Source organism: Podarcis filfolensis (assembly GCF_964270895.1).
Source record: "Podarcis filfolensis genome assembly, chromosome: 11".
Lineage (NCBI taxonomy): Eukaryota > Metazoa > Chordata > Lepidosauria > Squamata > Lacertidae > Podarcis > Podarcis filfolensis.
Genome location: NC_139613.1, coordinates 19,417,451 through 19,440,878, shown reverse-complemented (window position 1 = coordinate 19,440,878; position 23,428 = coordinate 19,417,451). Strand labels below are relative to the sequence as shown.

The window sequence follows — 23,428 nt, the reverse complement described above, 5'->3', positions numbered from 1 at the left end:
TTTAGCAGCTACCCTGCGTTGTCAAATACTTCACACTTTATTGATGATCATTTACTTAGGCTGCCAGCTGCTTTATAACCATCAACGCTGCCTCCTGTTGACATTTTGTTCCCTCTGAGGATGAACGCCAAGTCAAAGGGTTTGTTTTTTAAAGTAGCATTTCTTTTTTTGCAGCCTGAAATGTACAGAGGCTGTTTTCTGGGAAGCGTGGTTTTGAAATAAAACACAGAGGCTAATCTGGAGGACATTAGTTCATGCCCAAATCCCATTGAACTGAATAGGAATTGAATGCCCAAGTTATCAAGGGACTATCAAATAAACTTCATAGTAGATGGCTGGGGCTCCCACCCAAAACTGCAGCCGAGTGCAACAAACTGTAGAAGCGACCAGATTGTCTCCATCATGCAAAAGGTGTGATGTCATCACGCTCTGAGATGTCTGCACCCCACAAGTGGTAGCCAATAATGGGTGGGGAAACGAAGTACAAGGATACTGGGTTCCATCTTCAGATGCTAAGCCTCCATGAATGGGCAAAGGGTGAAAGGGCTTTGTCCACTAGCCAGGCCACCTAACACCCCATGTAGCCTACTAGTTCTCACCCACCCAAACTCTACATGCTCAGACTAACTTTTGAAAGGGGCTTCCTTGCATCTACAGTCTGTTCTACATGCCTGGGAATGCTGAACAATTAAAGTGGTTTTGGTGCTCTTGCACGACAAACCTGCTTCCACATATATATGTATGGGATAACAATTACTAGACATGTCGAATAACCGTCACACAGATAAAAATTGAATGCTCAATGAACAGCTGGTGTCATCTAACCTCTCTGCACATTTAGTGCAAACATTTCAGGATGAATGGTCAGTAAACAGGCCATGCCGAAGTGACCTTTGTTGTCCATTGATCTAATTTCACCACTGAAATGGCAAAGAATGTAGCGTTTTCTAAACAATGAAATAATTATGTATATTGCCATTGAATTTATATTTAATAATGATTATGCTTATATATATATATCTTCTATATATTTTGGAAACGTGTTGGCTATGCATTTGGACACCTGGTAACCAAATTTTGCATGAGGGTTCCTGAGTTAAAAGAAGCAAGTTTTTGCTCTCCAGATGCCATTTGGAATCTAGATTATGGACAGCACTGATTTTACCACTGATTTCAAAATTGCACTTTCTGTTATTTGGGTTTCTTAGAATTCTTGAGGAATGCTGAGTATAAGGCTGTTAGTTGATTATATTTGTAAAACAAAACGGGGGGGGGAGGGGGAGAAATGGCAAAGTGATTCAAGTCACTGCTTCAATATTATTTGGTGCAATTTCAGTTAGTGAGAATCTGGCTTGTATTTTTACATGCCAGCCGTGGGGCAAATAAGTTGAACAAGAAAGAGGGAGAGTTAGTTATTTCCCCTGCTGTGGTCCTGTTTCCTCATTCTGGATGCTGCTGGCATTTGTTTGCCTGTACTAAGTACAGTATTATGAAATAGCTGGTTGCTGGGATCTTTAGGGGACTTGCTCCTGCCGTTTTGGAGGACAGGTTACAACAAATGGCTGGAATGACTTTAGTTCCTGCATTTCAATCTCAGTAAGTGAGCCAGTCCACTGAAAGCTTCGTTTTATGACCCTTTAGGGATTCCCCCCCCCCAAATGAAGCCAGAAACACATTCACGTATCCATCTTGAAGGCTAAGAAGCCAGTTGGAGCAAAGGGACCAACTCAGAGACTCTGCAGGTCTCCCTTCTCTGGCTTATTGATTCTTCCGTTGATCTTGAACCAGGCAGCCCATCTTACAAAGGACTGCTTCCCCCATTCTAGAGCTGATTGCATAGGATCTGCACGCCAAGAGTCTGGGCCAGATCCAAATCCTTCAGATTTCCCTGTTTCCCCAGAAAACCAATAATAATTACAGGTAGGAAGAGCCAGAGGTCTGGTAAAAAGGCACCAAGTTTAAGGTAAAGGACCCCGGATGGTTAAGTCCAGTCAAAGGCGACTATGTGGTTGTGGCGCTCATCTCGCTTTCAGGCCAAGGGAGCCAGCATTTGTTTACAGACAGCTTTCTGGGTCATGTGGCCAGCAGGACTAAACCGCTTCTGGCGCAATGGAACACCATGACGGAAATCAGAGCGCACGGAAACACCGTTTACCTTCCTGCCACAGTGGTAACTATTTATCTACTTGCACTGGTGTGCTTTTGAACTGCTAGGTTAGCAGGAGCTGGGACAGAGCAATGGGAGCTCACCCCGTCGCGGGGATTCGAACCGCTGACCTTCTGATCAGCAAGCCCAAGAGGCTCAGTGGTTTAGACCACAGCACCACCCACGTCCCTACCACACCAAGAAAGAAACCGTCTGCCTAGTATGTTAATGCCACCACCACTGTGTCAACGACAGGGACCTGTGACACACCTCCACATCCTTCCACAATGAAGCCCTCTGTGAGGTCAAACATTGATTTGATCTTTGGATTTCAGCATAGCAAAGGTTGCCATAGTTGTCATCTACCAAATGTTGACTCATCTCTGAGTGTGTGGCCCTGTCCCCATGTTTCTTCCCTATGTTACAACCATACGTATCATAATACGGGCTTTTGTAAGGAGGGGAGGCGTTGGTCAAAAGTGCACACCACTTGCAACATTTTCATCTTTAGGCAAATAGAAGGACCCTCCCACTGCTGGAAATGTCATGCATTATGTCACCGAGTGCTACTGCTTTAAACGAGGCTGTCAGGAAAGCCCTTCTCCACAAACACTATGCAATAGAAGGAAAGATCATTATTCCTCCCCATCGCTCTCTCCCCTCTTTCCCCCCACAACTGCACAATGTGTATGGCAATAGGGTCTCATTCTGAATGTAAACAAAATTCGAAAAAGAAAATGGAGGTGCTATATGTACTTTCCCTTGTTTATTTGCAACACAAGAAAATCTTCAATAAAAACTAATTTTTTAAAAAATGCATAGCGCAGCTAGGGAGTTGTTAAAAGAGACTTGTCAACCTTTTTGGTCCTGTGGGTGCATTGTGTATTTGCAAGTTGAAGAAACGGCTGTGGGCATCACACACACACACACACACACACACACACACACCGCTTCTTTTAAGCCTAGTAGGGAAATGGCGTTTCCGTGCACGCCGGCTCCCTCGGCCAGTAAAGCAAGATGAGCACCGCAACCCCAGAGTCATCTGCGACTGGACTTAACTGTCAGGGGTCCCTTTACCCTTTACCTAGGGAGATGAGGACTTGTGGGTGCTGTGTTGGCAGCCCCTGGATTGAGAATATGAGCTGGAAATTTCCCATTTCATTTAAAATATTATTATTACTATTTTATTTATTAAATTTGTATACCACCCTTCATCCGTAGATCTCAGGGCAGTTCACAGTATAAAAATACAAGATCAAAATACTTAATAAAAACTATAACAAAAACAAAGAACAATTACTCTCCTCTGCCACAAACACATTTACAAGGATATAGGATGTTTGTTGTTGTTGTTGTTTAGTCGTTTAGTCGTGTCCGACTCTTCGTGACCCCATGGACCAGAGCACGCCAGGCACTCCTGTCTTCCACTGCCTCCCGCAGTTTGGTCAAACTCATGCTGGTAGCTTTGAGAACACTGTCCAACCATCTCGTCCTCTGTCGTTAGGATGTTAGCAGGGGCATACACACACACACACACACACACACACACACACACACACTGGATGTGAAATTGTTTTTATATGTGGCATTGCTTTGTTTCATATATGTCTTTATTGTTTGGTGTTTTTATTGTTAAATCGCTTTGAGAGGTTTCTGAGAAACCCATTCAGAAATGCAAATAAATTTATTTATCACAGGGCTCTGTGGGGGTCCCTGGAAGGGTAATTTAATGTGGAGATGAGGAATCCTTCTCTGACAACCCATCCACTGCCTGCTGATTTATTTCTAGTTGGGATTTGAAACCAGAAGCTGGGGGAAAGCCATTTCCATGGGAAAGGAGAGGCAGAGAAAGGAGTCCACACCTTTTCCCCATCCATCATGCAGTCCCGCCCACATTCTAACACACAGGTGTGCCTTCATCACATCTGGTTAGTCCTTTTGGCAACTCACTATTCCCCATCTTCTCATCTGCACACAGGAATAATAATAATAGCGGCAATAATAATAGATGGGTGTATCAAAGAAAGTTATTGTAAAAATGACTGAGATAATATATGGCAAGCAATTTCAACCCTTGAAACCTTGCGTGCATGCATGTGTGGGTGTTTGTGTGTATGGATTACATTAGATCCTTAAGATGATATATGTGTATGTGCATGTGTGTGTTTGTGTATATATACACACACCCTAAAATATCCCTATATAACTGCAAATTCCATCTCATCAGATCTGTTTTGTGCAATGTAAAAATTGGGTCTTAAGTGTGGAGGTACCTCCTCTTTTTTACAATTTTATTTATAATTTTCATTTATGTACATTACAACAATTATTCAACCATAATTTTAACATTTCCAACTTTGACTCCCTTCCCCCTCTTTCTGTGGTTCTTTACATTTATTTTCATCCTTTCATGCATACTCCAAATTAACTTACTCTTATATTCATCTATTCTCATATATATATCTCATATATTTTTGAAACTGCAGGTTTTTACAACAATCCTGCTAATGTCTTGATCCGTTTACAGTTTATTTGTAAATACTCAATAAACCATTTCCATTCCTTTCTTAAAAGTTTGATATCTTGATTTCTTATTCTTCCGGTAAGTTTCGCCATTTCTGCATACTCCATTAGTTTCTGTTACCATCCTTCTCTCGTCAGGACCAATTCATCCTTCCACTTTGGGGCAAATAACATTCTTGAATACATAAATAAATTTCTATACTGTTTAGGTAGCTCTGATCCCATAATTCCCAAGTGAAATGCTGCTGCTGCTGCTGCTTCTTCTTCTTCTTCTTCTTCTTCTTCTTCTTCTTCTTCTTCTTCTTCTTCTTCTTCTTCTTCACCACAAATGTTATCTTAAATATCTTTTTCAATTCATTATATATCTTTTCCAGTAGGCTTTAACCTTATTGCAAGACCAACACATATGGAAAAAGGTACCTTAGATTTCCAGCACTTATTCGATTTTGATTTATACATTTTTGCCAATCTACTAGGTGTTAGGTACCATCTATATAACATTTTCATGTAATTTTCTCTTAAACCATAACATGCTGTAAATTTTATATCTGTATTCCATAACCATTCCCATGCTTCCATTTCTATGCTATGACAAATATCTGTTGCCCAATGTGGTACCTACACTTTGGAACTGCTTCCTGTTAAGTATCATCCAAGCACTGTCTACTCCCTTTTCAGTGCCTCTTGAAAATCTTCCCTTTTTAACAAGTTGCCTAAGTGGAGGGTTGCTTTTTAAATAATAATAATCTCAATCAGTATTTGTACTGGGTGTAAATCGCTTTAATTATTTTTCTCTATGTAATTGCTTTATACATGCTTTATTGTGGATGCTCATTTGACCCTATTCTTTATTGTGAAATCACTTCAAGATGTTTCATAGGGAGGAATTAAGCAAATATCCTTGAGGTGCTGTAAAACGCCTTGGAGTTTCAGCTGGGTTTGACGCGGGCAGGTGTAACTCCTGAGATGGGTGAGTCAGATTTCCCTCCAACTTTGTTACAATGGTGAAGCTTAAAATGGTTCCTGAGTGCTTTCTTTCTTATATATTTTATCTCGCTTTCAGGCAGTTATTGAGTTGTGTCCGATGTTGGTTCTGCTCAGAGAAGACCCACTGAAATTAATGGACATTATTTATTTCTTACATTCATATACCATCTTTCTCCATGGCTACTGTAGGTCCATTAATTCCAATTGGTTTACTCTGAGTAGAAGTTTGTTGATTGTAACTCAGTGCCTCCCAAAATGGCTCACATCAATTAGAGAGGGGGAGAGAGAGAGAGAGAGAGAGAGAGAGAGAGAGAGAGAGATGGGCCTTGCCATCAGCCTTACAAAGACAACATACACAAGGGAAGAGAAAGGGAGAAGACAGAGGCCAGAATGAAGCGGCAAACTTTACACTTGTTTACATTTCGTTGCATTTTCCATTTTACTTCCTATTCTCCCAATTTGGAGAGGTCTTTTTGGAGCTCTTTACAATCCTTTTTAACAACCCTGAACAATTTAGTATCATCAGGAGCAGCACACATTCATATCCTACATTTGTCCTTTTATATTGGTCTTCTTTTTTCTCTCAGTACACGTATTGGCGATTTTATCTTAGCTAGGCAATTGGATTTAAATAATAATAAAAGGGCACGTGTGTTTCCTCCAAGAGAGGCCCAGAGGGTGACAACATGAGAACAGGCCTTTTCTGTGGTGGCTCCTCATTTGTAGAATGCTCTCCACTCCGAGGCTCGCCTGGTACCTTCATTACAGATCTTTAGGCATCAGACGAAAACCTTTCTCAATAGAAGAGTTTGGATTTGATATCCCACTTTATCACTACCCGAAGGAGTCTCAAAGTGGCTAACATTCTCTTTTCCCTTCCTCCCCCACAACAAACACTCTGTGAGGTGAGTGGGGCTGAGAGACTTCAAAGAAGTGTGACTAGCCCAAGGTCACCCAGCAGCTGCATGTGGAGGAGCGGAGATGCGAACCCGGTTCCCCAGATTACGAGTCTACCGCTCTTAACTACTACACCACGCTGGCTCTAACCAGGCTTTAGGCAGATTAAGCATTTTATGGCCCTTTAAATGTGTTTGTGGGAGAAGGTGAATTACTGGTTTGTATCAGTTTTCATTTTATTGTGTATTCTGTGTTCTCGTTGTGTATGTTTGTGTTTTGAACCACCCTGTGATCTTTGGATGAAGGGTGGTATGCAATTTTTTTTAAAATCACCTAACTTCTCACCCCTAACTCTAGAATGTTAAAAAATGCAGGTCCCTGAGGGACTCCACTTTTTGCATTTCTCCATTCAAAGATCTGTCCATTGATTCTACTCTCTGCTTCCTGCTCCTTAACCAATTCCTGAGCCACAAGAAGACCTGTCCGCTTATTCCACAACTCCTAAGCTTACTTGGGGGGACTTTGGTGAGGGATGTTGTTGAAAGCAGCAAAAAATAAAGACAGGCTAAGCTGATCATCCATTGCTGGTGCTTCTGTTTGAACGACAGTTGTTCGCTCGTTTTTCTTTGGCCTACAGTTGGCGACAGAGTGTCCTTTCCCTTTGGTTCTGCTGCACCAGGGCAACTTGCAGAGAGAATAAAAAGTTCTTTCTAGCAGGCAAGGACATAGGAAACTCCCTGCACCGGCTCATTGGCAGCTGGTGGGGAGAAATTTGATTCGATTCACATTTAAAGGTGAACTTACATAATTCATACTTTCCAAAACAATATGAGAATACAAGACGCAGCCAGCCTTTGAAATTGGCAGTTCTCTGAATTTTGCAATGCAGTTCTCCAGCCAGGATAAAATGTGCACATAAATATTTTCATGAGTGTTTTTAAAAGTAACAATACGGTAATTGCAAACTGATGTGGAAAGTGTCGGGAACAGAGCTTAAGATTATTTTTTATTTATGTAATAAAATTGATGTAGCAGCTGATTGTGAGAAAACCATTATTGATAAAAAGTACCAGTAATGGCTAGGGACGTGGGTGGCACTATGGGTTAAACCACAGAGCCTAGGACTTGCCGATCAGAAGGTCGGCCGTTCGAATCCCCACGATGGGGTGAGCTCCTGTTGCTTGTTCCCTGCTCCTGCCAACCTAGCAGTTCGAAAGCACATCAAAGTGCAAGTAGATAAATAGGTACCGCTCTGCCGGGAAGGTAAACGGCATTTCCGTGCGCTGCTCTGGTTCGCCAGAAGCGGCTTAGTCATGCTGGCCACATGACCCGGAAGCTGTACGCCGGCTTCCTCGGCCAATAAATCAAGATGAGCGCCACAACCCCAGAGTTGGCCACGACTGGACCTAATGGTCAGGAGTCCCTTTACCTTTACCTTTACCGGTAATGGACGGGTGTTTAAAAATATTCCAAAAGTGATTAAAATCAACAGTGGCTAAAATGAAACACATGTAGCTTCTTCATGTCTGGGTAGGCTTGCCTAAGCAAAAAATGTGTGTGTCCCTTCTCATCTGTGGCTGCTTAATGCATTTTGTGGAGCTGGTTTTATCGTAGGACTATTTTGTTATTTTATCCAGCTTTGCGTTTCTTTCTGAGGAGGAAAATGGCATATCAGTTTTTAAATAAATGAATTAATAATTCCTTCCCCCTTTTGCCACCACCATTTCAGATTCTTCTCTGTTCTCTTCGAGGCCCAGCAGCTTTGTTTCCTCCCTAAAGAGCTAAACCTTAACCCATATTGCTTTAGGTCCAGGCCCCTGGCTTGCCATCTCGAAGGAATTCGCTTATCTCAAATCTTTTGTCAAACCTTTAAATCATCTGAAAACTGTCTGCATTCCAGCAAGAACTGGAAAAAGATCTTCCACAGCCAACCATTCTAGACAGTCGTTAGAAGCGGGTACCCACAATGCAACAGTGCAACACGTTAAGGTTGTGCACTTGGGAGCAGACAAGCATTTTGACATTGACTTGGGCCTCCAAAGCAGAAAAACAGAAGACAAAGAAAGCTATTCCAAGATGTTGGTTGGCACCCAAGATGATTGTGACTACTACTAGATAGGAATGGGGCAGGGGTGATAATGGGATGGGTCAGGGATGGCCCAATACATTTTTGGACCTGAGGCGAACCACAAAATAGCATCCCCCCCCTTGCCACCAGGGAAGAAGGTGTAAACAGAGATCTACGTCACAAGGGTGGACTAAAGAGCTACACTGGGATCTGCTGCCCCTGTGAATCCTGCCGCCTGAGGCAGTTGCCACTCATTGCCTCATGGGTGGGCTGGGCCCAGGATGGGTCATAGAAGTACCACTAGTTGGGATGTGTGATTGTGCCATTAGATGTGTCTCGTGGAATTCACTGCTCAAGTCTTTTTGATGGACACTGGCTTTAATGGCTTTAAAAGAAGTGTAAGTAAACTCTGATGGGTGCACCTGACAATGTTCCTTGAGCATTCATCTTGATTTGTTGACGAAGTTGTTTATATAACTTCCCATTTGTTCACCTCACACTAATTAGTGCGTCTCCCCTTCACTTTCCCAACTGCCAAAAAAAAGCCTATTAAAAGAGTGGGTATGCTGCACAATTGCGGCACGGCACTCTAATCCACTCTGATTGTGTAAACCTACATTTCCAGTATGCATTTGAATTCCTCCCACAAAATGGTGAAAGTCTAAAGGCAACCTGAGTTCAGAGGCAGTACGCCACTGAATGTTAACAAGGAAGAAGCTAATCATTACCTGCTTGCGGACGTGCAGAGGGATGCTGTCATGTACTGAGCTGAATCCTAGAACAGTAGGATCCAGAATGCAGCAGTCTGATTGGTCCACAGGAGCCACCCAATCCAGCTCCAGGTGGAAGTGAATCAGTAACCTGATTGGCCTGCAGGAGCAGCCAATTAGGCTTCTGGAGGAAGTGAATCAGCAACCTGATTGGCCTACAGGAGCAGCCCGGAATTAGCCAATCACACGGGGCCCATTGTGTAAATAATGTATATATAGCTAGACGTTTTGGGAAAAGTTTCATTCATTGCTGCTACGAGCTGAATAAAGAGCATGAAATTCACACTCAACTCCGAGTATATTTCACATGTCATTGGCTGTGGGGCGAAATAGGATGGATGCCGTTCTAGGTTGACCTCAGTTCTGGTCCACGGGACTCTTCTTACATTCACAAGGAAATGAGAACAAAGGCTCATTGTCACATAATCTCCCTGCAAACAAATCGGAACTAATGCTCAGCAGAGACTGGACAGAGTCTAACCTCCACATAAACTTTGTGCAAGTCAAGAAGCTTTTGGTGTGTATACTCTTGTGGGCTAAAACAAATTGCTCTTCAAATTCCAAATGCTTTGTCAAAATCAGCTGAATTCTGCAACATCCAAATCTTACATGTTGACAAATGTGCATGATTCCTATTATGCTGAGGCATTTATTCGGCATTTTTATTTTTTGCTAGTTTGCACAGTCTCTTCTGGCTTTGTTGCAAACAACAAGGACAATCTTTGTTTCAACCACTGGATATTTTGTTCAGCCCCCTCTCTAGCATCTGAGGTTTCGGCAGGCCTTATTCACACACATTCATAAGCTTCACTTCATAGCCACGAAGCTAGAAATTTGAGGTGGTTTGTTTTTTATTTAAATGAAAGCTAGGATTCTCTGGAAGTTTAATCCCATTTCTACATTCTGTGCAATCACAACGTATAATCAGCTCTGTCTGTAGTACTTGCTTGCATAAGAAGCCACAGTGGTAGTCTATCGTGTGAAAAGGCGAAACTAGTAAATCTGAATTTGGTACAAAATCCTACACCTAATGTAGTTTGCAAACTCCGCTCAAGAAGGACTCCAGACTTTAGCAGATCTGGTGCTAGGAAACAAACGTCCTTTGTAATAGTTTGCTGGCTAGCACACATAAGTGTCTACCAATATGTTAAAAAGCTTCATTGAAGCTTAAGTTAAAGAGGGAGTGTTCTTTGATCCTTCCTCCTCTTTAGAAACACGCACTGACTGCAATGTCCTTCAGTTTGCTTTTAGAGTTTTGGAGATATGCGGACAAGAGTAGACAAGGCATGAGATGTATTATATATAAAAAAACAAGGCTTGTGACTGTGGTTGTCTTTATAACATTGTTAAGCTGTTTTGTGGGTGCTCATGGATGGAACGACAGGGTAAAAACACAAGAGCTCTCCTGGATCAGGCCAAAGGCCCATCTAGTCCAAGGGTATAACTATATTAAATACAAGGGATAAACCAGACTTGAATTGGGTTGTGTTTTAGCAAGATTGTAGCAGACGCGGAAAACCTTTGATCCTCCAGAGGTTGGTGAACTACAACTCCCATTAGCCCTTGCCATTGGATGCCAAGCTGAAGAGCCAAAAAGCAAAGAAGATCCAGAATTGAGAAGATCCATTTGGGGGCACCAAACTTTGGCCTCACACAGGGCACCATATTATGCCAAAGACCGCCCCTGGCTGAGGCGGAGGAACTTCAGCTGGGCTCCCCTGCCATTTCCCTAACATCAGAATGTAGCAGTCAGCCACAAAGACCTGAAAATAGGTTACTAGTGCTTAACCGAGTTTAAGAGACCCTCCCCAAGCCAGAATCCCTTATGCTCGACTTTCACAGTGACTATGTTTGTTATCCACAACTTTGGGCTGCAGGTTGCTTATTGCCATCAAGTGATCAAAGCCATCTATCTGGCGGTTCCCTCACTGCGAGAAGCCAAGTTACAGGGAACCAGGCAGAGGGCCTTCTCGGTAGTGGCACCTGCCCTATGGAATGCCCTCCCATCAGATGTCAAAGAGAAAAATAACTACTAGACATTTAGAAGACATCTGAAGGCAGCCCTGTTTAGGGAAGCTTTTAATGTTTAATAGACTATTGTATTTTAATATTCTGTTGGAAGCCGCCCAGAGTGGCTGGGGAAACCCAGCCAGATGGGCGGGGTATAAATAAATTATTATTATTATTATTATTATTATTATTATTATTATTATTATCATCATCATCATCATCATCATCATCTCCGGGATTTGAAAATGTGGACTTGTAATTCTTGGGTGGGTTTGAGACCAGCTGCCTTTCCTTTCACAACATAAGCACAGGGCCTTTCCAGGCATGGTTATTTTTTTGTGGATTGTGCTCACTCACGATGGCAGTTATTCGAAATGTGTCTTTCAATACTCTTCGAACCTGCAAAAGTTTCATGGCAGATATACTGCTTCACATTCGATCTGCATACGTCTCTTAATCTCCTGCAGAAAACCTGTAACTTTTTAGACCACAAATGTTACAGTTTATATTATTATTATTATTCCTGCTTCTGTTGCTCTAGAGTGCAAGAGTGCTCCTCCAGACAGTAAACATAAGAATATTGGGGAACAACTAATAAAGCAGAATGTTGTGTGGACGGCCCAGTATAAATCCATCACTAATCCATTATCATTGCGTCAATGTTGCAGAATACACAGGGTAAGAAAGAGGCCACTCAGGAGGGGCTCCGAGCATAAAGCAAAGGTCTGTACTCCTGTTCTAAAGTAAGAGAGATTCTTATCCCACAGGAGAGGTGAGAACTGAGAGTCCACAAATCCTTAATGGGTCTTGTGTTTGCACTTTGCTAGGGGTGGGGCTCTGAACTTCTTTTGTCCGTCTACAGCCAAGAGGTGGCAATAGCCTTGGCAGCCAGATCCCTATCACTTTCAGTCTGTGCTCAAGCCTCCAGCACAGAGGAAGCATGAATCTGGAAGCATGAACCTGCCCATCGTCCTTGCCACATTTGGAATTGTGATAGTTCACCCTATATCAGAGGGTAAGTCAGGTCTAACCTTAATGCGTACTTCTTGCACGTGAGGAAAGGAGCTAATTCAGAGCAGTCTGCTCTGCTCTAGTTGCACAGTGTGAAAACCAAGGAATCTAGGTTTTGCTTTGCTGTCGTTTGGTAGAGAGATCCTTTTGCACAAACAGGCTGCGAGACAGCCACACTGAGAAAACCTCCGCATTTTAGAGATGGAGGGCAAAGTGGAAAATGGACAGTTTCAACGAGGAAATATGATCTGGGCAAAGGTCATTTCTGTAAGTGATCTGTATCATTTTTTAAAAAAATCCGGTAAAAATGCCTTCTCTGATTATCCTTTGGCATGCAAACCTTGGGTGAGCTGGCCTTGTGAAGGAGAGCTTGGGGTCACAGTGTGCAACTTTAGGAAAAAAGAAAGCAACCGCCAACAGCTGCAAAATGGGGGAGGACATCTGCTTTGCAAGCAGAAGGTTCAGTCCCAGGCACAACCCAGATAGGGCAGGGAGAGAGGAAGAGAGCTCTACCTGAAACCCTGGAGAGCAGCTGCCTATCAGTTCAGTGTAGAGAATAGGTAAAGGTAAAGGTAACCCTGCCCGTATGGGCCAGTCGTGTCCGACTCTGGGGTTGTGCGCCCATCTCACTTAAGAGGCCAGGGGCCAGCGCTGTCCGGAGACACTTCCGGGTCACGTGGCCAGCGTGACGAAGCTGCTCTGGCGAGCCGGCACCAGCGCAGCACACGGAAACACCGTTTACCTTCCCGCTGTAAAGCGGTACCTATTTATCTACTTGCACTTAGGGGTGCTTTCGAACTGCTAGGTGGGCAGGAGCTGGGACCGAAAGACGGGAGCTCACCCCGCCGCGGGGATTCGAACCGCCGACCATACGATCGGCAAGTCCTAGGCACTGAGGTTTTACCCACAGCGCCACCCGCGTCACCCGTGTAGAGAATACTGAGCTATATAAGGCTGTTTCCTATGTTTCCGAGTTGTCTCAGAGGAGGTGCAGAAGGCAAGGATGGAGGAGTTTCCATTTAAAGGAAAACCTTCCTAATTCGTACTTTCAGAAACACTACACTAACCGAGGCACAGCTATCCTGCAAAATCCGTGCTTCTCTGAATTTCACGATGCAGTTCTCCCGTCAAGAAAACTGTACAAGAATGCATCTACTTGGGGAAAGTTGTGCATAAAAATGCATATATCTGCAAAAAAATAACATACAAAATTTGCAGGGAGGGGATTGCTTTGCAAAAAAATGTGTATATGTGGCAAGGCTGCATTAAAGCAGCCATATGATGAGAAATTTGCACTAAAATGCTAATGGATTTTCATGATTTACCCAAAAAAAACCCACCACCTCAAAGTGATGGTGGAAGACTGAATGTGACCTGGGGAAAATGAGAAACAGAGAGAAAATGAAATTGACAGGTTTGTCCATCTCCAGCAAAGGGGTGGGTGGGTTGACCTTTCTCCTCTGAAGCAGTTTTCCCAGCTCAGCCCACCTAACCAGGATCTTCAGGCTCTTCCCTCCACGTGTTCTTCATTTCCATCCTCCTCCTCCTCCTCCTCCTCATCATCAAAACCAAGTTATTTTAAACCTTGGATCTTGTAAGCAGAGTGTGTTTGCAGGGGTGGGATGGAAGCAGCATTGCCTGAATTATGTATTTCGTTTTTTCATACTTTTAACCACAGGTCTAAGTCAGGCAGTTCTGCTGTGTCAAACAAAACTAGTTTTACTTCTCATCGTCAAAAGTAGGCACTGCTCAGGGTACATCCCAAATGCGTGGATTACAGTGTCTCCTTCTGCAAACGCCAGTCCATTGGTGCTCCTTATGTACCCCTTTAGTAGCCAGGCCATACTGAAGCTTTCAATATGTGCGGCCATATGGGTCAAGACAGCTTACAGGAACAGCTTTTAGGTCTTTCCTCATTCATAAACATTAGACCCCCCCTCCAGACAGCCTTTTATTGCCTTTATTCATTATGTTTTGTGCTCAAGGTGCTATGTGGGTGGTCATTTGGGACCCCACTTTCAATGCTATTTGTTCCTGTGTAAGTTTTGGGGTCACGGGTGGCGCTGTGGTGTAAACCACTGAGCCTTGGGCTTGCCAGTTGGAAGGTTGGCGGTTCAAATCCCTGCGACGGGTTGAGCTCCCGTTGCTCGGTCCCAGCTCCTGCCAACCTAGCAGTTTGAAAGCACGTCAAAGTGCAAGTAGATAAATAGGTACCACTCTGGTGGGAAGGTAAACGGTGTTTCCGTGCGCTGCTCTGGTTTCACCAGAAGTGGCTTAGTCATGCTGGCCACATGATGTGAAAAAACTAACAGCGGATTAACATCGGCTCCCTCGGCCAGTAAAGTGAGATGAGCGCTGCAACCCCAGAGTCATTCGCTACCGGACTTAACTGCCAGGGGTCCTTTACCTTTACCTTTTTTTAAAGTTTTGGGGTGGTCATAGTGTTCTATATCCAATCAGCACATAGCTTCCTGCTGAAACCCCCTAACTTTTCATATTGCACATATTTTGGGGCTTGCTTTTGTTGCACTGTAGCCCCTCTGGCTCGGGTGGCACTGTAGGTTAAACCACAGAGCCCAGGACTTGCTGATCAGAAGTTTGATCTGCTGATCAGCAGTTCGAATCCCCGCGACGGGGTGAGCTCCCGTTGTTCGGTCCCAGCTCCTGCAAACCTAGCAGTTCGAAAGCACAAAGTGCAAGTAGATAAATAGGTACTGCTCCAGCAGGAAGGTAAACGGCATTTCTGTGCACTGCGCTGGTTTGCCAGAAGCAGCTTAGTCATGCTGGCCACATGACCCGGAAGCTGTACACTGGTTCCCTCGGCCAATAAAGCGAGATGAGCGCCGCAACCCCAGAGTCGGCCACAACTGGACCTAATGGTCAGGAGTCCCTTTACCTTTACCTTAGCCCCTCCGGAAGGGGTAGCACTGGGGAATTTCAGTGGATCCACGGTCAAAGGCACAATGGGGCTTCCTCTCCTCTTGCATTTTCCCCCAACTCTCTGGAGCAGATTTTGAGGGCCCCTTCAATAAGGTGGCTGAGGATGTCAGCCCTTGAAATGCACCAGCAGAGCTGCACCCATTTCTGGATGTCAATATGAACAGGATTGCTGATCAATAATACACAGAGTTTAAAGAACACAGAGGGTAAAGTCTTTGGGCACTGCAGAGTATTACCTTCAGCGAGCTGCTATAATAGTAGGATAAGGATATAGAGCACTTAGTATGCAAATCTTGTGGTTTCTCTTCCAGGAAATCTTCTTTTGTTTCTTCCCCGCAAGGAAGCTCAGTGAAGTATGCAAGACCTCCTGGGTGCATAAACATACTTCCCTGAGGTTTGCAGTCCTGAATGCTCCAACTTGGGAGCAAGCCTCCTTGAACACAGTGTGGCTTATTTTCTGAATAAACATGCATGCATAGGTTCTGCTTGAAATTCGTCATTAATAGGAAGAGTTCTAACAAAGCTTAACAAGGAAATTCAGATCTAATTAGCTGAACGGATTGTCAAGGTGGATTCACATTTCATCCCGATTCAGAATAAAGGAACACAGAAAACTATTCTGAACAACCCAGTTCTATGTACAGTGGTACCTCGGGTTAAGTACTTAATTCGTTCAAGAGGTCCATTCTTAACCTGAAACTGTTCTTAACCTGAAGCACCACTTCAGCTAATGGGGCCTCCTGCTGCCGCCGCGCCACCAGAGCCCGATTTCTGTTCTTATCCTGAAGCAAAGTTCTTAAACTGAAGCACTATTTCTGGGGTAGCAGAGTCTGTAACCTGAAGCGTATGTAACCTGAGGTACCACTGTATGTTTTAAACTGAATGCAAGTTTCAATGCAACATATACCCAAGTATGTGTGCTGGTTCAGCCCCTCAGCCATGATGCTCAAATCCACACTCAACCTTTATGCTCACTGGGTGACCTTGGGCCAGGCATTATCTCTCAGACTAACCGACCTCACAGGGTTGTTGTGAGCATAAAATGGGCAGGGGAGAACAACGCACACCACCTTGAGATCCTTGGAGGGAAAAGGAGGTGTATATAAATGTAATATATAAATAACTAAATCTGAGAAAGGTCAGAGCTGCCTCTGCAGTTGGCCTTCAGTCGACTTCCGAAGGGAGCTCTTTCAACAGCCCGCCACGTTGATTAGCTGTAAGGCACTGCTGCAGGATTTGTAAAGATCAACTAATCCTTTCTGGGAAGTGTTCACTTCCTTGTTTTCATAGATATGAGTGCAGGAAGGATGAAACCTTTCTTTCCGAAACACAGATATGTGTGCATAGAGCAATACTCTGCAGAGATGTGTGCATGGGCCTGGTGGCTTGAACAATGCTGGGAGTGGCTATTATTTAGCATATTCAAAGTGTGTCCAACAATCCTGCAAAGTAGGTCAGTGTCGTTATCCTCATATTTCATGGGGAGGATGATGAGGCAGTGACAGAGCGGTTTGCATAACGCCACCTGGTTCATTCAAGGCAGAATCAGGAATGTCTTGATTTGCGGCTCAGCCTCTTCTTAGCCGTTACATGTTGTTCTGATTTCACTCTCTCAGAAACCCAAATGTGTCCTTGGTATGGTTTTATTGAGCGCCCCATAGCAGTGGTGGGGAGAGGAAGACAATGTAGGAAGCAGCCTTCTACCAGAAGAGGCTGGGCAGGGGGGTCTTGCCAGAGAAGGAGAGACACTTGACCACTTGGATGACAAAGGCATGGTGGGTGGCACATTTAGAGGGGGTTCAAAGCAAGGATGGAGGAGCAGCAGTCTTATGTACTAACCTTGGATCCTAGAACAATAGGCAAGTAGGATCCTAGAATGCAACAACTGATTGGCTTGCAGGAGAAGACCAATCAGGCTCCAGGAGGGAAGCAGAATCAGCCAATCAGACAGGACTCATTGTATAAATAATGTATATAAAAGCCTGAGGTTTGGGGGGCAATTCAATCACTGTTTTACAAGCTGCAATAAAGAGCATGAAATCACTACAGGACTCCGAGTATATTTCAAGCAGAAAAAGAGGAAAGGGTTGGGTGATGCTCAAGCCTTGCCACAGCCATTTAGAGTGCAGTGAGGGAGGAAGGAAAAGGCAGCAATACTGGGACTAGCCACCCAGTGGCAAGTCAAGGAGGGAGAGGCTTAACTGAAAGGAGCAGCTCCTTATGCACCTGATGACAGAGAGATGGACAGGGAAGCGAGGCTGCATCAATAACAGAAGAAGAGCCCTGAAGATGAGAAGGGTTCTAAATGCAACTGCATGAAGAATTCACCAGGAGTTTTCTGGGGCTCTGATCCATAGTTGGGACAATGAAAGTCCCCACATGGGGCTACCTGGAGATGCTGGGGTTTGAATTTGGGACCTTCTGCATGGAAAACAGGTGCTCTCCCGCTGAGCTTTGGCCCTTCCCTGAAAATATAATGTGTTGTTTTCCACAATCCCTGCGCTTTCAGGTAGGTAGGCCAAAAGTAGGTCAGCGATATGAAGAGGCAAGATCTGAAGGGAAAGAAACACTCCTTATGAAGAGATTGCTTCTCAGTGAAGAGGTCAACGGTCACAGATAAAAATGACTTTTAGTTCCTGTTTCTCTTCTTTTCTTTCCTAGAGGCTATAACCGATACAGGTACCAAAAGCTCAAAGAAGGACATGTTTCACCCTTACTATTTAAGCCTACCCCTCAACCCTTCTTTCTAAATGTCTCCTGCCTTAAACCAGTCCCTTACCTTGAAACAGTGGCCCAGCTGGAGGGCTTTGGTAGTAAAGGACAAGTGAGGCTGACAAGTGAGTCAGTCCCCTGTTCCGCAAAAAAAAAAAGCTTGTTTTTTTGTGTGTTTTTTTGCTAAAAAGGAAATGGCACTCACTTTTGAACACTGGAAATAGAAGGAATGGAGTGCAGCTTCTACCTCCTAGGCAAAGCCAGCTCAACAGCACAAGCAAGCCTAGTGGTCATCAAAGTGAGAAGTGCATGCTGGGAACCCCTACAAGGTAGCAGAGGGTGTTAGGGCACAACTGTTTGCGCTGGAGTGTGCTAACCCAAGAACTGAACTCTGGCACCCTCTCTGCTGTTGCGAGAGATTCTTGGCGATCTCTCAGTGCTACAACACAGCCATCTTGATGGGATCAGTAAAATGGTTTAGCCCAACTTTGTTCATTTCATCGAATCACAAACTTATAGAATGGGAAAGTACCGTGAAGGGTCATTTAATCCCACCCCCTGCAATACATCACACCTAAGGATTGTCCTGAATGTTATTTTATAACCCGATCAGAAAATTAGAGTAAGTGAAAACTCTTAGGCATCAGCAACCGAAGTTTGCCCTCAATGCTGTATTCTAGCATACATAACAGCAAGGGAGAGAAAGTTGTTTAATAAGGACTTCAGACTGTAATAACTCTGGGAACTTTCTTTTAAGCAGCGATTGGGGAGAGGACAATGAGACAATGAGGGGCAATTTCTTTTTAGTGTTAGGACACTGGGTGGAGGAGCTAAGGCAAGGGTAGGCAACCTAAGGCCCGTGGGCCGGATGTGGCCCTATCGCCTTCTCAATCTGGCCCACGGACGGTCCAGGAATTGGCGTGTTTTTACATGAGTAGAATGTGTGCTTTTATTTAAAATGCTTTTCTGGGTTATTTGTGGGGCATAGGAATTCATTCATTTCCCCCCCAAAAAATGGTCTGAGGGATGGTGGACCCACGGCTGAAAAAGGTTGCTGACCCCTGAGCTAAGGCATGCACAACATGGTGCGAAAGTGGAAATATTCTTACTATTTCTCTGTTCCTACAGAATTCTGATTAGGTACAAAAGTGTGCCAGATTCCCCCTCATCATATGGTAGGGCATAAGCAGCTTCCTTATACTGATTCAGACCTTCTAGCTCAGGGATAGCCAATGCAATGACCTCCAAATGTTGCTGAACTACAACTCCCATCATTCCTGACCTTTGGGCATGCTGGCTTGGGATGATGGGAGCTACAGTCCATAAAATCTAGAGAGCAGTATCTTGACTACCCCTGCTCTGTGCAGTGGTCTAGTTTCCAAATCAACAGCAAATCTATATAGTTCTAGGCATCCTGGAAGTTTAAGTACAGTGCTACGTGCCAGTTCAGAAGTAAGTCTCATTAAATTGCATGAGGTTTATTTACTCTTGTCTAAGTGGATGCACACTAGGACTGCTGCCTAAAAGCTATTTTCTTTCTGTTTCTTTCAGCTGTGTTTCCTGTACTTTTTGACTGCTGCACAGAAGTAGCCCATCATATTCCCAGAAGATGGCTAAGAACAGTGGCAACGTTTGACATTCAGAATGGTGGCAATTTATGCAAAATATCCGCTGTGATGTAAGCGGTGGGAAAGAAAAAAAATGTTTGTGTGTGTGTTGTCTGTGTGCAAATTTGGAATGGTGAGAATGATCTGTAAATGATAAAGACAGTTTTATTTTAATTGGAATTCAAAGAGGAAGGTTAAGCTAGCAAGGAGCTGGAGTTCAAGGCTGAATTCCTGTTTCAAGAAACTTGGCATAAGCTCTTCTGAACTCAGTGGGAGTCACTTTTGAGTAAACACAATCATGATTGTGCTATGAGGCTGCAATCCAGCAATGTGATGTGTGCACGCTAGCACACACAACTGATGATATTGTATTTGCTTGATTAATCACCTGTTTTAAATCAGATTAATTGAAATCCATTTGCACATTGCAAATCCTTCCATTTAGAAGCTTTTTATTTCGATGTTGTAGGCAGTGTGTGGCTGTAATCATAAGCATACTTTTCTGTGAGCAAGCTCCACTGGACATTGCATGATTTACTGTATTTTTCGCTCTATAACACGCACCCGACCATAACACAAGGAAAACAAGAAAAAAATATTCTAAACGAAACAGTGGATGTATGATTTTTGTGGTTCATGCTGTGGCCACAGACATGTGATCTGACAGTGAGTTTGAAGTAGCCCAATGCAAAAATCCTGAGGATCCATGTGGATCCATGCTTTGTAACCACATTTTTGCACCACTGCGGCCCCAGGCAACAGTGGGTGCGTGGTTTTTTTGGTGCAAGATGTAGTCATGGACATGCTATGTGATCTGATGGTGAATTTGGGGTGACCCAGTGCAAAAATCCTGAGGATCCATGTGGATCCGTGCTTTGTAACCACATTTGAAGTGGGGAGGGAAGGAAAAGCACTCAAGGGACAAGGAGCACGTGTGGGATGGGTGGAGAAGGATGCTGCTAATAATGAAGAAGAGGGGTATAAGGGGAGAAGGCTCCTCTCCTCTCCCGCTTTGCTCCTTTAAAGCAAGCAGGCTCTGCTTTTCTCCCTCCTCCCCGCTCATCCCCGGCTTAGCGAGCTGAAAAACTTTGCTGCTATTTAGCGAGCTGAGTGGGGAGGAGAGAGGGACAGAGAGCCTGCTTGCTTTAAAGGAACCAACCGGACGAGTGTAAGCGGCTCCTCTCCTCTCCCGCTTTGCTCCTTTAAAGAAGCAGGCTCTCTGTCCCTCTCTCCTCCCCACTCAGCGGCTCTTCTCCCGCTTTGCTGTTTCAAAGCGAGCCACGGAGGAGGGAAGGAAGGGGAACCATGGATCCTCTGCTCACGACTGCAGCAGATCCCCCCCGCCATCCGTAGGCATTCGCTCCATAACACGCACAGACATTTCCCCTTACTTTCTAGGGGGGAAAAGTGAGTGTTATGGTGCAAAAAATACAGTAATTCTGAGTAAACATGGATAGGATTTCCTGGGTGTTAGCTGTGCTAAATCTCTTGCGGCAAAAGCCATGAAGAGTCTTGCAGCCTCTTAAAAATCAAAATAATAATAATCATGCCATAAGCTTTCATGGGACATGGAAAATTGGAGGGGGGCTGCAATATCACTTTTTTTCTGAGTAGGAAAGGAAACTCATTTATTTCCAGGGAGTTAAAGGTAAAGGACCCCTGACCATTAGGTCCAGTCACGGATAACTCTGGAGTTGCTGCACTCATCTCACTTTACTGGCCGAGGGAGCTGGCGTACAGCTTCCAGGTCATGTGGCCAGCATGACTAAGCCGCTTCTGGCAAAACCAGAGCAGCACACGGAAACACTGTTTACCTTCCTGCTAGAGAGGTACTTATTTATCTACTTGCGCTGCATGCTTTCGAACTGCTAGATTGTCAGGAGCTGGGACTGAGCAACGGGAGCTCACCCCATGGCGGGGATTTGAACCACCGACCTTCTGATCGGCAAACCCTAGGGTCTGTTACTTCTCAGGAAACCATATTAAACCTAAGATTGAAGAACACCCTATCACGACACTCAGAATAATCTGTCTGAGGCCCCTGTGTCCCTCTCCAGTATGGTAGGGATGGACGTGCTGGACTCAAAAGTGCTTAAATTTGGCTGGATTAAGTCTTCTGTTCATACATACTGATTGCTTCAAAATACAAGCTTTTAAGGTTAATTTTTCTAACAACAACAACAACAAAACTGGTCTTTATTTTCTTATCCCTATAGCATTCACGCAAAGCACAAAAAGCTGTGTGTGAGCCCAGAGAACAGACATGTGAAGAGGTGGATGAAGCAGGTGGCCAAGGGTCGCTGGAGAACTGGCCATCACCCCAGGAAGAGAAAGAAAGCCAAAAGGAGAAGGAAAAGTGGGAAGAAAGAGCCCTGTCTCAGCTGCTGAAGCAACCATAGAGATGCAACCATCTTTACTGCAGACTTTGTCACCTTGCTGCCCTCCAGATGTTTTGGACTACAGTTCCCACCAGCCAAAGGCCACATGGAGAAACATCTGGAGGGCACCAGGTTGGCGAAGGCTGTTGTCCTGTGGAATAAATTCAGGAAGCATCTCATGATGATCTGTGCTGATGTTCAGAAAACACCCGACAACAATTTGGGTTTTCCAAACCTTTTGAATTTCCCCTTCCTTCTAAAGCCAGAGATGGGGAAACCTGTGGCCCCTCCAGTTGCTATTGGACTACAACTCTCATCATGCTGGCAGGGCCTGATGGGAACTGTAGTGCCAACACGCATTGAAAATCACAAACAAACAGAGGTAAGCTTTGAGCTGGTACTGGATTGGAAATTGCAAAATAAAAATCATGAAAGCCCTAAAACTTGGTTGAAGATATTTCTCAAGGTTCTCTAGTCTCATTATTTTGTTGTTTTACATGTTTTGGTTCTGCTTTTATTTTGCAACCTTCTATTCTTTAGTCTTCTGTGGTTAGCACCTGCTCAGTTGCCATGAAATATCCCTGCTTCCCGAAGGAATTCTGCTACGTGTTGTGGCCACCATTACTCCACCTCATAGTTCTCTTTGGCTTAGTCTGCAGATGACACAAACCATCACTAAGCACGAACGAGCAAACATGAGGAATCGAGGGGACTGAGCCCAGTTTGGCTTAGTGTGTCATCTGAAACCGGTCTCGTGGTTTAGCTTTTTGTGAGCAAACTGCAAGCCATAAACTGCAGGACAAAGATTGGTTACATGTCTGGTAAGTCTAGAGCCAAACCACGAGCCCGTGACAAACCATGTGTGGCGATCACACAGGGTCCCCGGACGTTTGATGGTCTATTGACCCTGTGCCACCACTGTAATTGCTTTCTTCGCTGCCCCCAACCCGTTTCTCTCGGGTACACACAGAGTCCAGACAGTTGTTAACATTAACAAATAATCAAGTTTATTTTTATAAGCATGAAAAAGCTTATGGTTTCAGTTAATTTTTCTTGACAGTTTCTTAATCTTAGTTTCTTTACTGACCCAAAGTTCCTAACAACTTCAAACTGATTATCCCAACTAACTATCTGACTCCACCTAACAATTCCTCTCACTCTCTCACAACACAACTCAACCAACCAACCAACCCACAGACTATTCCTCCCTCTTCCTTCTCCAACTCCCAACTCTCAACTAACTTCCACACAACTCCAGTTACAGATAGGTAGCCGTGTTGGTCTGCCATAGTCAAAACAAAAAATTTTTTTTCTTTCCAGTAGCACCTTAAAGACCAACTAAGTTAGTTCTTGGTATGAGCTTTCGTGTGCATGCACAC

At 44.2% G+C, this 23,428-nt stretch overlaps 1 protein-coding gene and 1 long non-coding RNA gene across 2 annotated transcripts in view; both read left to right on the top strand.

The window, feature by feature from the left end:
* The first annotated feature begins 5,615 nt into the window (after positions 1–5,615).
* Positions 5,616–22,506, top strand: CCL28 (C-C motif chemokine ligand 28). Its single transcript, XM_083576339.1, has 4 exons — positions 5,616–5,639; positions 12,264–12,416; positions 19,616–19,742; positions 21,888–22,506. The coding sequence occupies exons 2-4, from the start codon at positions 12,356–12,358 to the stop codon at positions 22,057–22,059; spliced, it is 360 nt and encodes a 119-aa protein (XP_083432465.1). The 5' UTR covers positions 5,616–5,639; positions 12,264–12,355; the 3' UTR covers positions 22,060–22,506.
* The window catches only part of LOC310744689, a 150,728-nt gene continuing 135,163 nt past the window's right edge, over positions 7,864–23,428 (top strand). Inside the window, exon 1 of the long non-coding RNA XR_014539652.1 lies at positions 7,864–7,996. This is a non-coding gene — a long non-coding RNA (uncharacterized lncRNA). The remainder of the gene's footprint in view (positions 7,997–23,428) is intronic.